This window comes from Centruroides sculpturatus, unplaced genomic scaffold (assembly GCF_000671375.1).
Source record: "Centruroides sculpturatus isolate CEXI.00-Female unplaced genomic scaffold, Cexi_2.0 scaffold139, whole genome shotgun sequence".
Lineage (NCBI taxonomy): Eukaryota > Metazoa > Arthropoda > Arachnida > Scorpiones > Buthidae > Centruroides > Centruroides sculpturatus.
This window is the reverse complement of record NW_019384370.1, coordinates 303,224-317,288: the sequence shown is the minus strand read 5'-3', so window position 1 is coordinate 317,288 and position 14,065 is coordinate 303,224. Positions and strand designations below refer to the sequence as shown.

The 14,065-nt window shown below is 30.2% G+C and overlaps 1 protein-coding gene across 1 annotated transcript; it reads left to right on the top strand.

Moving 5' to 3' along the window:
• The first annotated feature begins 2,518 nt into the window (after positions 1-2,518).
• LOC111614383 (carboxypeptidase Q-like) lies at positions 2,519-12,915 on the top strand. The gene is made up of 4 exons (XM_023355757.1): positions 2,519-3,044; positions 4,352-4,601; positions 11,832-11,935; positions 12,004-12,915. Exons 1-4 carry the CDS (start codon positions 2,568-2,570, stop codon positions 12,571-12,573), a joined length of 1,401 nt encoding a protein of 466 aa, XP_023211525.1. The 5' UTR covers positions 2,519-2,567; the 3' UTR covers positions 12,574-12,915.
• The last annotated feature ends 1,150 nt before the right edge of the window (positions 12,916-14,065 follow it).

Sequence of the window (14,065 nt, the reverse complement as noted above, 5' to 3'; positions counted from 1 at the left end):
GAAATTCGTTCCATAAATTTGAAATATTTAATAATTTACATGTCATATAGACTACTGTACTTGGGAAATCTACATTATAAATAATAAAAATGTTATTTGCAATTAACGTTGCTTTTCTCTTGATACGAGTTTGGCTTGAGTGTTATTGGTCGAAGAAAGTCAGGCATCAAAAACTATTGACAAACTATTTCTGTTAAGGTATGTCAAAATTATTTTATTTATACCCAATACAGATATGTACTGTACAGTACTGTACTTGCTATTGTATTACTACAATACCAATACCTTACCTCCAACCGAACCAGTTACTGTTTACTGTGTAGGAAACTCTACATTTCGAAACCTTTCTCTTTCGAATTTTTTCTCGTTCTCGTGAGATTTGAGGAAGACAGGTTTAACTATATATGATGTTATACGTTATAAATGAAAACTGTTCTTTAAGAAATATATACACAGTATGCATGTGTGAAATTCGTGAAGCGTTTCTTATTATGCTTCTGACACCACTGTGTTTTCTGGCGAACACAGAAACCTTGATTTTAAATTTCCGTGTGTTTGTGGAACGCGCGCGAACGGCTACGTATGGGGATGAACGTGAGAGGATGGAGGAGGGAAAGTTAGAGAGAAGGGCGATTAGGAAATAAGCACTCCACTACGCATTTAACAAAAATTAACAACAATTTATTTAATGTAGCGACTTTACAAGAGCGAAACATAAATGAAAGTGTCTAGTTTATAATCGTGTAGGAGAGAAAGAGTTTACAAAATTCGAATGCGTGTGGATAAATACTTGGTTCGGTCGAATCGGCTTGATTGAAGTCTTGATAAAGAGTAAAAAGATTTCNTTCAAATAAATTTTTGTTTGTCTCTTTTATAATAAATGAATTTATGTATTTCTAAGTAAAAATTGAAAGTGTCTGTAGAAGTAATTTTTTAAAATATCCTTTTTTCTTGATAAACTTTTAATACTTATTATTATAATCTAGACATGTTAGTTTTTAAATACACTTGTATATTGGACCACAAGTATATAGGCCTATTATATATACTTGTGGCCCAAAACTCCTTGACTTCTTTCAATGCGGCCCAGAGAAACAAAAATGTTGGACACCCCTGATGTAGCCTTTTTATTTTCACCTCTTTCTGCTTTGTCGGCACTAAGAAGGTCATTTTATATCTTTCCATCTCAGGTTTAGCTAGATCCATAATGGGAACAGCTAGGTGATAAGGGTGGTGGAGCCAGATATGTGGGATCGACTGCCCATTAAATTTACTGTTTCTAACTCGGAAGAAACCAAGTTCCGAAATTGGCAGGGTAAAAGTCTAATGCGTTCATGGTGATAAGTGGTTAACGTAAGTCATTTTCTACAATTCGCGGTTCTGACTGTTCTCCAGTTGTTACTTATTTATACAGTAGCACATGTGATGTATTTCATATGGCCTATTATTTATGAAAGAGTTTACAAAATTCGAATGCGTGTGGATAAATACTTGGGTCGGTCGAATCGGCTTGATTGAAGTCTTGATAAAGAGTAAAAAGATTTCCGCTGGATTGGTTACGGTTGGACTCCTTGCTAATACGGTTCGTTATCGAATGTTCATTGTTACAGGCGTCCGAGGTCCGGTAAACGGCGGGCGGTCGAAGGGATCAGCAATGGAGTACGGCTAGAACACGCTTGCACGAAAGGAAGTTGATCGGCGAACTCTGCTTGTCGTTATCTGTCTTTTACCCTTTTATTTGGGGGTCTTCTTGGCATTTCAATGCCAATTTTTGGTGAAGTTGTCGGTTGCTCCAATCCATGATTTTTGTCTCTATTTTCCTTCGATGAATAGTCATTAGGAGGCTGTGTCACTAATAAAGAAAGTACAGTCCGTGGGACAAAGATCAATTAGTTCCTGAACGATATCCATGACATCTTTGCCGTTGTAGTTTAGCGAAATGAAACGCATAAATTTTAAATTGGGAAAATTTTAATGAAAAAATTTGTACCAGCCCGTGTTCTCACTTATGTTCTTATAAATAGAACATAAGTGAACATTCCTATCTAGTACAGTAGAAGTAAAAAGGAAGTTCTTATAAAATGGATAGCTGCTGTGAGATATGAAAACTGGGGGCCTACAAAGAATAATACTTTGTGCAGTAAACTTTTTTACTGTATATGTAAATTATATTCATGAAAAATGTTATGAAATCTGTTACCAGGTGTATTGAAGCAGTTAAACAACAATGGCCATATTACAAAGAATACTAGTAATGTATAAAATATTATTTTGTTGGGTTTCCATTAAAATTATTTGTACTAATGCATGAGCTGAAAAACGGTAAAATTAAATGGTCTACAATTAGATATAACAATCCAATAAAGCAATTTGCTAATATATACAGTATTTTCACCTNTATAAAATGTAGAAACCAAACTATTTCTGTTCATCAACAAAAAATTCATCCTACATATCTATAGTAAATATATTAAAACTTAGGATGCATCAAGAATTTATTCCATTAGGTGGCGACGATGTTATCAATCACAAGATTGAACATGTGATTTTGTTTTGATACTGTCGAGATGAAGGGAAAGTATAGTTTTGGTCTTTTTGTCATTATTTTGGTCGTATTTATTGATTGTTCTGCATTGAAGTGTACATTATCTCCAAATCTCGAGAAAGAAATAGACAATTATAAAAATATAGTTGATAAAATAATTAATTATGTAATTTCAGGACCGGCTAAAGGGCAAACTTACGATCATTTAGCAAAATTTATAGATAAATTTGGCAACAGGATTGCAGGTTCTGAAAATTTGGAAAATGCAATTGATTACATGATCAAAACTTTAAGAGGACTAAATTTAAATGTTCGCACCGAAAATGTTCAAGTTCCACATTGGGTCAGGGGTGAAGAATCTGCTCAACTTCTTCAACCTAGGAGGAAAAACATGGCAATACTTGGTTTAGGTGGAAGTATTGGTACGGGAGAAAATGGCATAACTGCGGAAGTTATAGCTGTAAAAAGTTTCGATGAACTCAAATCCAAAGCTGCTCAGGTTAGATGTAATTTAGAATTTTTTTTTTACGATAATATTTATGAAAATATACTAAACTATTCTCTTTAATATTTAGATATAATTAAAATTTCCAGGACAGTAGAGATTATCTGGATTTTTAATAGAATTTATAATGTGAACCAAGAGAGACATTTTTCTACCTGAGGCTTGACAATAGTTTACATCTAGAAAATTTCTTTAGAATATTTTATATACATTAATGATTGGCTTTATTATTATTTTTAAATTGAACATGGTTAACATTTAGTTTTTGAATTTTATCTTTTTTATCGTATCCTGAAGATGGATGCTTGCCTGAAAATAACTTGTATTTTTTTTATTGTATAAACTCCAAATCAGTTTTCATTTTATTTTGTATCTATGGAATTACCTCGTTTCTTTAATATTATAATTTGATTTATTGAGACATTTACAGAAATGTCTTCGTGTCCTGAAATGCCAAGATACTAAATTTGGTTGAATTTTGACTGTCAAATATCTCTCTAGACAGCATTGGATAGGGGTACTTTAATTATGATTACCCGCTATGTAATTATATACAAACCATGCCAGGGTAAAAACTTAAGTTAACTGAATGCTGTGAAGGGTTGCAAGCATATAATTGTCTCTATTCAGCCCAGCAAGTGATCTATGTGATCATATCTTCTAAATTAATTGGTCTATGTAAGCAAAGATTGCACAGAGTCCAGATAATGAAATTGGCAACATATATATCTTTACAGTAAGCAGAAGTCCTGCTCAGGATTGATATTTTTTTCCAGAATATTGTAAATGAATTTTATTTATTTTAATTATTAAATTTAATACAAGATGGCAACTTAGTCATATACCTTTACTCGAAATTATATAATATCTTTGTAATTAACATTTATTTTACAGCCCAATTAAATTCTGACTGTATCATTTTTTGTTATATTAATGTCAGTCTTGGTTTATACATAATTAAAATAAATAGTAAGCCATTAAATTCATTCATTGTAAGTTATTATTGATGAAATTTCTTTGAATCAACAATTTATTTAATAATTTTTAAAAATATTTTGGATTTAAACTTATCCTATTACACAAATAAATGTTATTGTAAATCCAACTAAAAATTTTATTGTAGAATTAATAATTTTGGTTATTTAAACAACAAAAAAAAACAAAGTAATCTAAAATAAACATCAGATGGATAAACAAACATGGTGATAGGACTTTGAAATTTCAAAGTTTTATTTTGAATTAAAAAAAGAAAATATTTTATAAATAATAATCTCTAAAAGTATTATATTTATATTTTATAGGTCAAAGGAAAAATTGTTGTATATAATCAAGATTTTGTGAGCTACAGTAAATCAGTACAATATAGAGATTATGGTGCTGAATGGGCAGCTAAATTTGGTGGTGTGGCATCACTCATTCGTTCTATAGCACCTTTTTCTATTTATTCACCCCATACTGGATGGCAAGATTACAGTAATAATGTTACTAAGATTCCTACAGCCTGCATAACTATTGAAGATGCAGAAATGATCTATAGAATGGCCAAACGAGGTAAAGTAATTTAATATGACATGATCATAAAATCAAGTGATATAAAGATTAAATATAAATTGATTTCAAAAAAATATTTTAAAATTTCACTAATCACAATAATACATCATATCAGTTTTAATTTTTTTTTACATTAGAAATGAGTTTATTACCATGAATTCTCTTGTTTCATTAAACATTTTTTATAAAATGTAGAAACCAAACTATTTCTGTTCATCAACAAAAAATTCATCCTACATATCTATAGTAAATATATTAAAACTTAGGATGCATCAAGAATTTATTTAGTATTGTATTTTTCAATTAATTAAATAATTAGAATTTTATTACCATATTAGCAGATATTCCTGGTGCTGCCTGGGCAAAAAGTAGGAACAACAAACATTAAAATGAAAACCATATTAAGAGTTTGGTTATTTTATCTTACTATTGACATATTTATTGTGATACTTGGATGATATAGTATGGCACATTTTCACTTGCCAGGTAGAGAGGAATTGATGTTTGCAAGGCTTTTTAAATTTTTCCATTCATGATCTCTTTTTGCCCAAGAACATTTTGTGTGACTCACGTATATATAATGTACTGTACATAAAATAAATATATAAATAAAACATTAACTGATAATAAATCAAAAAACTTAAACATTTCCTTATATTTATAATTTTACCATTACCATTTATTAGGACAAAAGCAAATTTGCATGCTGATGTGATGGATGTGCATGTTTATTTCTGCATAAAATGTTAAATCTAATCTTGGTTGAATATTTGACACTGTGGGATGCAGGGCATCTTTAACATTTTTCAGAGTTAATCAATATATTGGTTTTATAATTGTCATGATGAAAATGAAAATGGATATAACAAATATAACAGGAAGCATAATGAATAGATTATATAATAACAAGAATTTAATTACAGTAAAATCTCAATTTAATGGACTGATTTGGGTGAAGGGAATGTCCATTAAAGCTGAAAATCCATTATATAATAAAGTAGGTTTTCTGAATGTGTGTTAAAAATTTGACAAATTAGTTTGTTTATCTGTTTTTTGAGCAGGGCTCTGCAAAAAGTCAGAAACTGTTTTGTCCATGATTGAAGTTTAAAGCAACTGCACAACGACTAAATAAGATTTTTTGCAAATATGTAAAACATGGCAAGGCCAGAATTTTGAAATTCAATCTATGGGCAGAGATATTCAAGGTCAAAGTTTGCCATGTAAAGTTTATGGGCTGATTGCAAGCTAGTTACGTGCTACAGGTCAGTTGAGTTTCCAATTGCTGTCAATTTATTTTGATTTTTACAATGGCATTTAATATGAACGGCTTGAGGCCATTCATGAACATGTTTTAACCATTTGCAGGAGTAGGTAGGCTGTTCACTGCATGTGTTTTAAATGTTTCTTGACATTTTTGTTGGTTATGGCATTGGATATGTACATCCTCCCAGAACATGCATGTTTTAAACTGCTTTAAACATGTCATCATATTTAAGTTTTTCTGTTTTGGCTTCACACAAAAACACATGTTGCAGAGCTCAGTTTCGTTTTTCTAGGAAATATCTAGTACAGTGGTTCCCAAACTTTTTGATTCTTGGTGCCCTTGCTAAATTCAGATTTTCCTAAGGTGCTCTATGTCAAATTCTAACAAGTACAATTTGCAAAATAGGGAAATAGCCAATATCTTTTTAATTAAAGAGTTAGGACATTAAGTAAAAAGTAAATAAAACACATATTTAAGGTAACAAAAAAATGTAATTGAACAAATTCACTTAATTAGAATTAGTGAGATGGATGAGACTGTTGATTACCACACATTTTCTCAAACCTTGGAATCAAACTGGACACAGCAACCTTCATTTCCTTCTCCACATTGATTTTCGTGCAATGCTTAGTTTTTATCACAGCAATAAACTCAGCTTTGCACAAATAAGAAGTTGCAAATGAAATTAAGATTCTTTGAGCTGGATGAACTTTGGATAAGTGAAAGACGAATATCCCTTCTGAGTGGTACCACTCAGAAGAGATATTCATCTTTTACTTATATCAAAAGTTCAGTTAATTCCATGTTGCTAAATTTTGTTTTCAATGTATTGTTGCAAGACAACTCAATAAGATTCTCTTCTTCTGCAGCAGTAAATTCAGATGGAGCACTGGCATTAAATGGATCTTGAATCCATGCAAATTTTTCGATATTATCATTTTGAAAATATTTCTCAAATCAGGTGATAAGCTGTGATAAATGCTCTTCAAAAATAGATTTCATACTTCAATAGAAATCAACTCCATTGGAAGTCAAACACTGTTGCAACAAGAGGAAACATCCTTTCCTCCATCTTCATTTATTTTTCTTTTCTATAGTTTAAATTTTTTTTATAAAAGCTGAAATTTTCTCAATCGACTTTAAAAGGTGCATGTTGCTTCCCTGCAGAAAGAGATTCAGAGCATTCAGCTTTTCAAAAATATCACATAAGTATGCTATTTTTACCAAGAAATCTTCAATCACAAATTTTCAGCATACTTGTGGTCTTCCTTGTTAAGAAAAATATAAATTTCCTGTTGCAGTTCAAACATACGAGAAAAAGCATTACCACGAGTGAAGTGCTGTAGTATAACAAAGATGTGTGCTCGGATCCCATATAGTTTTTTGAAAAATCTTGCCTTCAATGGCTGAGTTTTTATAAAGTTTACTATATTTACTACATATTCTAAGGCCTGGTTTAATGTAGGACTCAGGTATTTTGATGTGAATGCTTCCCTGTGAATAATGCAATGGGACCTCAGTACATAGTGGCGTAGCGTGGGTGTCAGCTGCCCAGAGCAAAGGAAAATTTCGCTGTCCGCTTATTTAGGTATCTGTTTAAAAGACTAAAATTCAGTTTTGTCACAGAATAAATAATGAAAAATTCCGTGCTAGTGTTGCCACCTTTTTAAAATTGCTGACCCAGACGGCAGGTGAGGTTTGTTCGAACAGAAGTTCCTGACGCATGCATATGTCATTTTGCAATGCGAAGAATAATGTGCAATGCATGCCGGTTCTAAATCAGTTACAGCTAGCGACTAGGGAGATTTGGTCAGGAGTAACATAAGTAACCTAGATGACTTAGATGGATTTTGGCGGTGTATATGAATACAAATGAATCATACAAGCAAAAGAAAAAAAAAAGGTTGGTAAAATTAATAGTCCACCTGGACGATGAGTTGATTCCCGGACTGGGACTGTCCAGATGGTAACACTATCCATGCTCATTTCAATTGGTCGTATCGTAGGTGCGACGAAAATATGAAATGAAATGAAATGGTTCAAATTTTTACAAGATATTATTATTATTTATTGTGAAATTTTTTGCCCCCTAAAAAGTGCAGCCCCTACTATACTACGTCACTGTCAGTGCATCAGGGTCTTTGCTTCAAAAAAGTGCTTGCAATCCTCCATAACATCCGGACATAGAATGAGCACCATCAGTAAAGATACCAATGCATTTAGTCCACTCCAAATTATTTTTGGAAATAAAAATATCAAGGATCTCGAACAAGTCTTGAGCCTTAGCACCAGCATTGATACTTATACATAAGAGAAAATCTTCTACAATGTTATTACTATCTGTAAACTGTACATAGTATTTATAAATCAAATGAGCATCAGTATTATTATCTATTTCCTCATCCAGCTGCAAACCAAATTCTTCCCCTTCTATTTTTTCAACAACTGAACATTGGAGGTCCTTTGCTATGTGATGTATTCTTTGACTGATGGTTTTATTGGACAAAGGCATTTTGAAAGCTGTTACCCAGAAGACCCACTGATCATAATGTTCACCATATCTACAGCAGCTGGTAGAATGAGTTTTTCTGTGATGGTATGAGGCTTTTTACATTTTGTGATTCTTTGTGCCACCTTTATTACTGAGTTAATGATTTGCATCAGGTCTGCTAAATGTGGCATCTTATCACATTGAATTGAAAGTGAAAGTAAAATTATGAAAATTTTATATTTTGCAGCATGTCTGTGAGGAAGTTTTGACACACTTTGGGAACTGCTGATCTAGTACTTATGTAGATATGCTTGTATAATTAAAATTATGTATGTACAGGTAACCCTGTATAACACGGCACTTCTATAGCACGGATTCACTCTGACACGGTTTGAGAAATGGGTAAAACCTTCATACAACATAAAATGTAATAAATTTTTACATACTTAAGTACTAATAGTTCACAAAAATAATAATTTTCGTAAACTGTTAGTACTTCAGTATGTAAATTTTCTTTTCTCCCCTTTTGTCCATACAGGACAAAAGGGGAGAAAAGAAAATTTGGTCCTTCTCGAAACTTGTTTCAATTTTGCCAGATCTCAACGCTTCTGCTTCTGATGTTTTCAGATGTTTTTCCCTTATTCCATAAGTGCTTAGCACCATATAAGGAAATTTATAAAGACCTTTTAACTAGAAGCAAGCAATCTAAAATTACATACATTTTGCAAAAGGTAAAGCATGGATCTGAAGATAATGCAGAAAAATGCTCAGAGGATAAGGATAACTTGCCAAAAAGAAAACGCTTTCCGTTAATAGTGCTTTTAGTGATGACGAAGAAAATATTGTTTAATTTATATTAATATGTATCACTTAAGAAAATTTTAATAAAGATATTTATCTTAATTATGAAAATATAATAGCATGTTTTTTAATTTTTGGAACCTAACCCTCCTTTTCGTACTAATTCTTTGTTTCATATAACACGGATTCGCATAACACGGCAATTTTTTGGAACGTAACTACTGTGTTATACGGGGTTACCTATATTAAAAGTTAAAATTTCACAGAAAAGTTTCCTATATGTACTATTGCTTATGTACTCATTGTAGTTCTGAGACTAATAAACAAGTATATGATCTAAAGCAATATCAATAAACCAACATTTTTTGGAAAATATACTTTATTTGTTTATTTAAATATGATTAATGTTCTTAAGATTGATGACTCTTGGATTTGAAAAAAACCTATTAGTTTAATTACATATAAAAAGCATTTTAAAATTAACAGGGTGTTAATTTTCATATATGACATAAGTACTGGGAATTTTTTCTGTTAAATCAAAAGTTCATTAAATTGAGGTTTTACTGTAATATCATTCTGCCCACTTCAACACACAATGATAAGGAACTGGAAGAATTGATTTGACAAAGCTTGGTACTGTACTAATCAAAATGACTGAGAATGGTTTCACTTCATTAGCTCAAGAAATAAATATTTATGAATCCTCGGATAAAATTGCTCAAAAACGTTCCATTTTGCATAACCAACATCAACACTAAATGAAAGGAACTTCTCCATTTCTGGAATTTTTGTGTGATAACAAAGGACTTGTTTGTCAGAAAAATCAATAAACTGTTTGTGTCTATTGAAAAGTTTTAGTAAATACAGAAACAAATACAATTAATTTTTAATACATTAAAAAAAAATTAAGTAAAGACAAATATGAGAGAATCTTATATCCACGTGAAAATATTTTATTTTCATGTGGATATAAGATTTTATTATGGATAAGTATTTTATTAAAGCACATTTTAAACATTTGTATAATATAACAAATGTCTGGTTGGTGGAAATTACACAACTATTTCAAGAAAGATTAAGCCCCTACATGTATATGCATGGTGGTAAGGACATTTCAATATAATAAAAAATATTGAATACTTGAATAAAATCATAGTAATAATAATGATGTAATATGCCAATAAGTTACTGAACATAAAAATTGTTAACAATATTTGATGTCATAATTAGTTTTCAGCAGATTTTTGTGACAAATTTAAGCCAGATACACTGGAAAACACTAAATTCCAACATTACCAAAAATCTGCTCATACATAGTTTTTATAAAGTAGCAAATTAAAATTTATTTTAAACATTTTATTGCAAACATTTATAGATTATGCAACAAGCATTAAATAAAAGAAAATAGTGTTACTGAAAAGAAAATAATTTTGTACATAAAAAGATAATAGCAATAATTATTATGAAAATGTTATGGCATACATTAAATTATTATTAGTGAAAAAAGAAAAATTATTAAGAAAATATTAATAAAATGTAAAGTAAATAAATTTTTTAAACTTTATAAATATAAAAAATAAATCCAGATGAAAGATGTGTATGCTTTTATGTGTATTCATATACACTATAAATGTAGAACATACCAAAATTAAACTGAAAACAATATACAGTACAGTCGTGGTAGATACGTTCCGCTTAAGAATTTCGCATTGTAGGAATCCTTAAATACATGAGCCAATCACAGCCCGGCACGTGTGCAGTTTACGGACTACAGCTGTTTGAAAGGTTTTCTTCCATAAAATTAATCGATTCTAGACTAATTTGACTCAACATTTCCAAAACACGTATAATTTTTTGGGAATAATCTATAAACTATGCTATAAACAAAAAATTGTAGGATTACTTACCGAGTGTGCACCATTCGATGACGCCATTGCTTAAGCTTGTTTTCGTCATGGAGCAGTGCACTAAACGGTGGGCGCATTTTCTGATAAGTTATTTTTCTGCGAAAAATTCATTGAACTTTGGAGACATCATTAATAGAAATAATTTTTATGACCGTTGAATAAGACATGTTTTTTTCCACAAGAAATGTATAAAATTACAGTACTGTATTAGACTTACAGTACCTAATTTAGGCCTATATACTGTACAGATGATAGTAAACTCAACTTACCTGCCTAAACTCTCCGTAGCGTGTAAGTAGTTCGGCTGCTCGTCCACTATTGGTCCAGATTTGACCAATCCTGTCACGACACGAGTCAGCAATGACGTTTTACCGCATTTTACGAGTCTCTTTTAGTGTCTTTATACAAATATGGTTGCAATTTTTTCACTGCAATATATGAATCCGTCATGGAGCAGTGCACTAAACGGTGGGCGCATTTTCTGATAAGTTATTTTTCTGCGAAAAATTCATTGAACTTTGGAGACATCATTATATGTCTCCAAAATTCATTGAATTTTGGAGACATCCGAGTATATATATGAACCCGTGTTATAGGGGGGTCTACTGTATATATGTTTATACTGTATATTGTTTTTGGTTAAATGTTCAGTCTTCATTCCCAAATTTAGTACTACAATATAAAATTGGTATTATATATACTCATTTCAGAAATATGGTGTTAATTTTTTGTTGTTTTCAAATTGTATATACGTGGATACTTTTTAGGAACAAAAGTTGTTATCCATTTGAAAATGAGTGCTAAGAATCTACCACCTGTGAAGTCACGAAATACCATCGTTGAAATGAAAGGACAAACATTTCCACAACAGGTATATGTAAAAACTATTTAAAATATTTGTTTTTAAAAAATATTAAATGCATATCTAAATTTAAATAGATAGTTCTGGTGAGTGGACACTTGGATAGCTGGGATGTTGGAGAGGGAGCAATGGATGATGGTGCTGGTGCTTTCATTTCCTGGCGTGTTCTTGATATCTTGACACGACTTAAACTAAAACCAAAACGTACGCTTCGAGCTGTTCTTTGGACAGGTGAAGAAGAAGGATTATTTGGAGCTATAACTCATCTTAATAACAATAAAAAGAATTTAAAAAATTTTAGTGTTGTAATGGAATCGGATATTGGAACATTTAAGCCATTAGGACTTACTTATTCAGGAAATAATACTATTGCTCAGTGTATAATGCAAGAAATTCTAAAATTAATGTCTCCCATTAATGCAACACAATTGAATTTAATGGAAGAAGGATCAGACACAACTGTGTTTATGAATGCTGGAGTACCTGGTATCAGTTTAGTAAATGCTAATGAGAAATACTTTTATTTCCATCATTCAAATGGTGATACCATGACAGTAGAAGATCCAGAAAATCTGGATTTGTGTACAGCTCTGTGGACAGCATCTGCTTATGTTTTAGCTGATATTCAAGAAATGCTTCCACGTTAATAAATACTAATCTATTGTCTTGTCTACTTAATTTTTATATAAATTTTACAGTGGTGTTAAATAAGTTTTGCAATAAATACTATTTTTTGATTATTTTTTATTTTTTAGTGATTAATCTGATAGTTATAGAGAAAGATCATCATTTAACAAATGAACAAGTAATAAAAATTATATAATAATTATATTTTGTTTTTTACTCAGTATGAAACTTTATATGAACTATTTGTTGTCATAAAATTTAATAAGGTCATAATTAGTCATTTAATATGGCTGTATATGTGATATTTAATTTGATTAAGTGTTCAATATTTCTCTGTAATTATAAAATATTTTTCAATATTTTGTTTACATTATTATATTTTTGTAAATCATATATTAATATATCTTAAATAAAATATTTTTAAATCCATAAATTATTCCTTTATATGAAATATTAAATCATATGAATTAGGTATTATTATTATAGGATTTTGTTAATCATAAATGAAACAAACATTACATGAATTTACAAAGTAAAGTATACCATTTCAAAAAAATATTATATAAAATATATGTATACATTGGATCAAATTCCTGTACACAAATTATATAAAAATATTACAAAGTAATAATTAAAAACTTTAAATTATAAAATAATTTCCAGACACTACATTAGTGAATTTGATAATTACATAAGGAAATGTTATAATTTAAACTTTTTAATGAAAAACTTAATTATTGATGATGATGATTAAAAGTTTGAAAATAAATCATACATTATTTACCTAAATAAAATAAGGACAAAGAAATGATTAAAGTATTGGATATTATATTTTAAATGCAATCATAGAGGGAAAAAAGTAACTTTATATTGTACCTTTCTAATAATTATGAAATAGAATAAATGAGAAATTTTATACATAAATGAGCAATTATTTATTGTGACGTTGTCACAATGCCAGGCTGCAATTTTTAATCATATACAGTACATGTTATCAATCTGAAATGCCCCTTTACATCATACTTTTCCTGATAGCAACAGAGTCATGCCAGTCATCTATGTAATTCTATTTAGAGAAAAATTTTTGAATTGAATTTACATGAAGTTTGTATACAGTTAATTGAGTTCTCCTGCCCCCAAGCTTTACATATTTAGTCTTGACTATCATCTAACACTGTTCTTGAGATTAAGGAAGGGCAGACAGATGGGAGACAGTGGGAATTTATAGGTCTACAATTTTTTCAAATTGTAGACCTATAAATTTATATTGTTTCTGAAACAGGTATTGAAAAGTTTTTGGATCATTCTAATATTCTGTTCTCTGATATTCAATTTGTATATAAGCTGAGATATTCAATTAGAGGCTGAAAACATTTGTGAATAATACATTTTGGTTATCTGATCAGTTTTGTTTTTATTAATCATATTTTATGACTAATCCATGTTACACACTTTCTTAAATAACCTTTATTTGAAAAATTTTTTACAGTTTTATTTCCTCAGAAATAACTC

What these genes read in the sequence shown, in the direction of transcription:
- LOC111614383 (XM_023355757.1), top strand. Translation starts at nt 2,568, where the DNA reads ATGAAGGGAAAGTATAGTTTTGGTCTTTTTGTCATTATTTTGGTCGTA. An exon ending in TCAAATCCAAAGCTGCTCAG is followed by an intron (nt 3,045 to 4,351) that starts GTTAGATGTAAT and finishes TATATTTTATAG; the next exon opens with GTCAAAGGAAAAATTGTTGT. An exon ending in CTATAGAATGGCCAAACGAG is followed by an intron (nt 4,602 to 11,831) that starts GTAAAGTAATTT and finishes GATACTTTTTAG; the next exon opens with GAACAAAAGTTGTTATCCAT.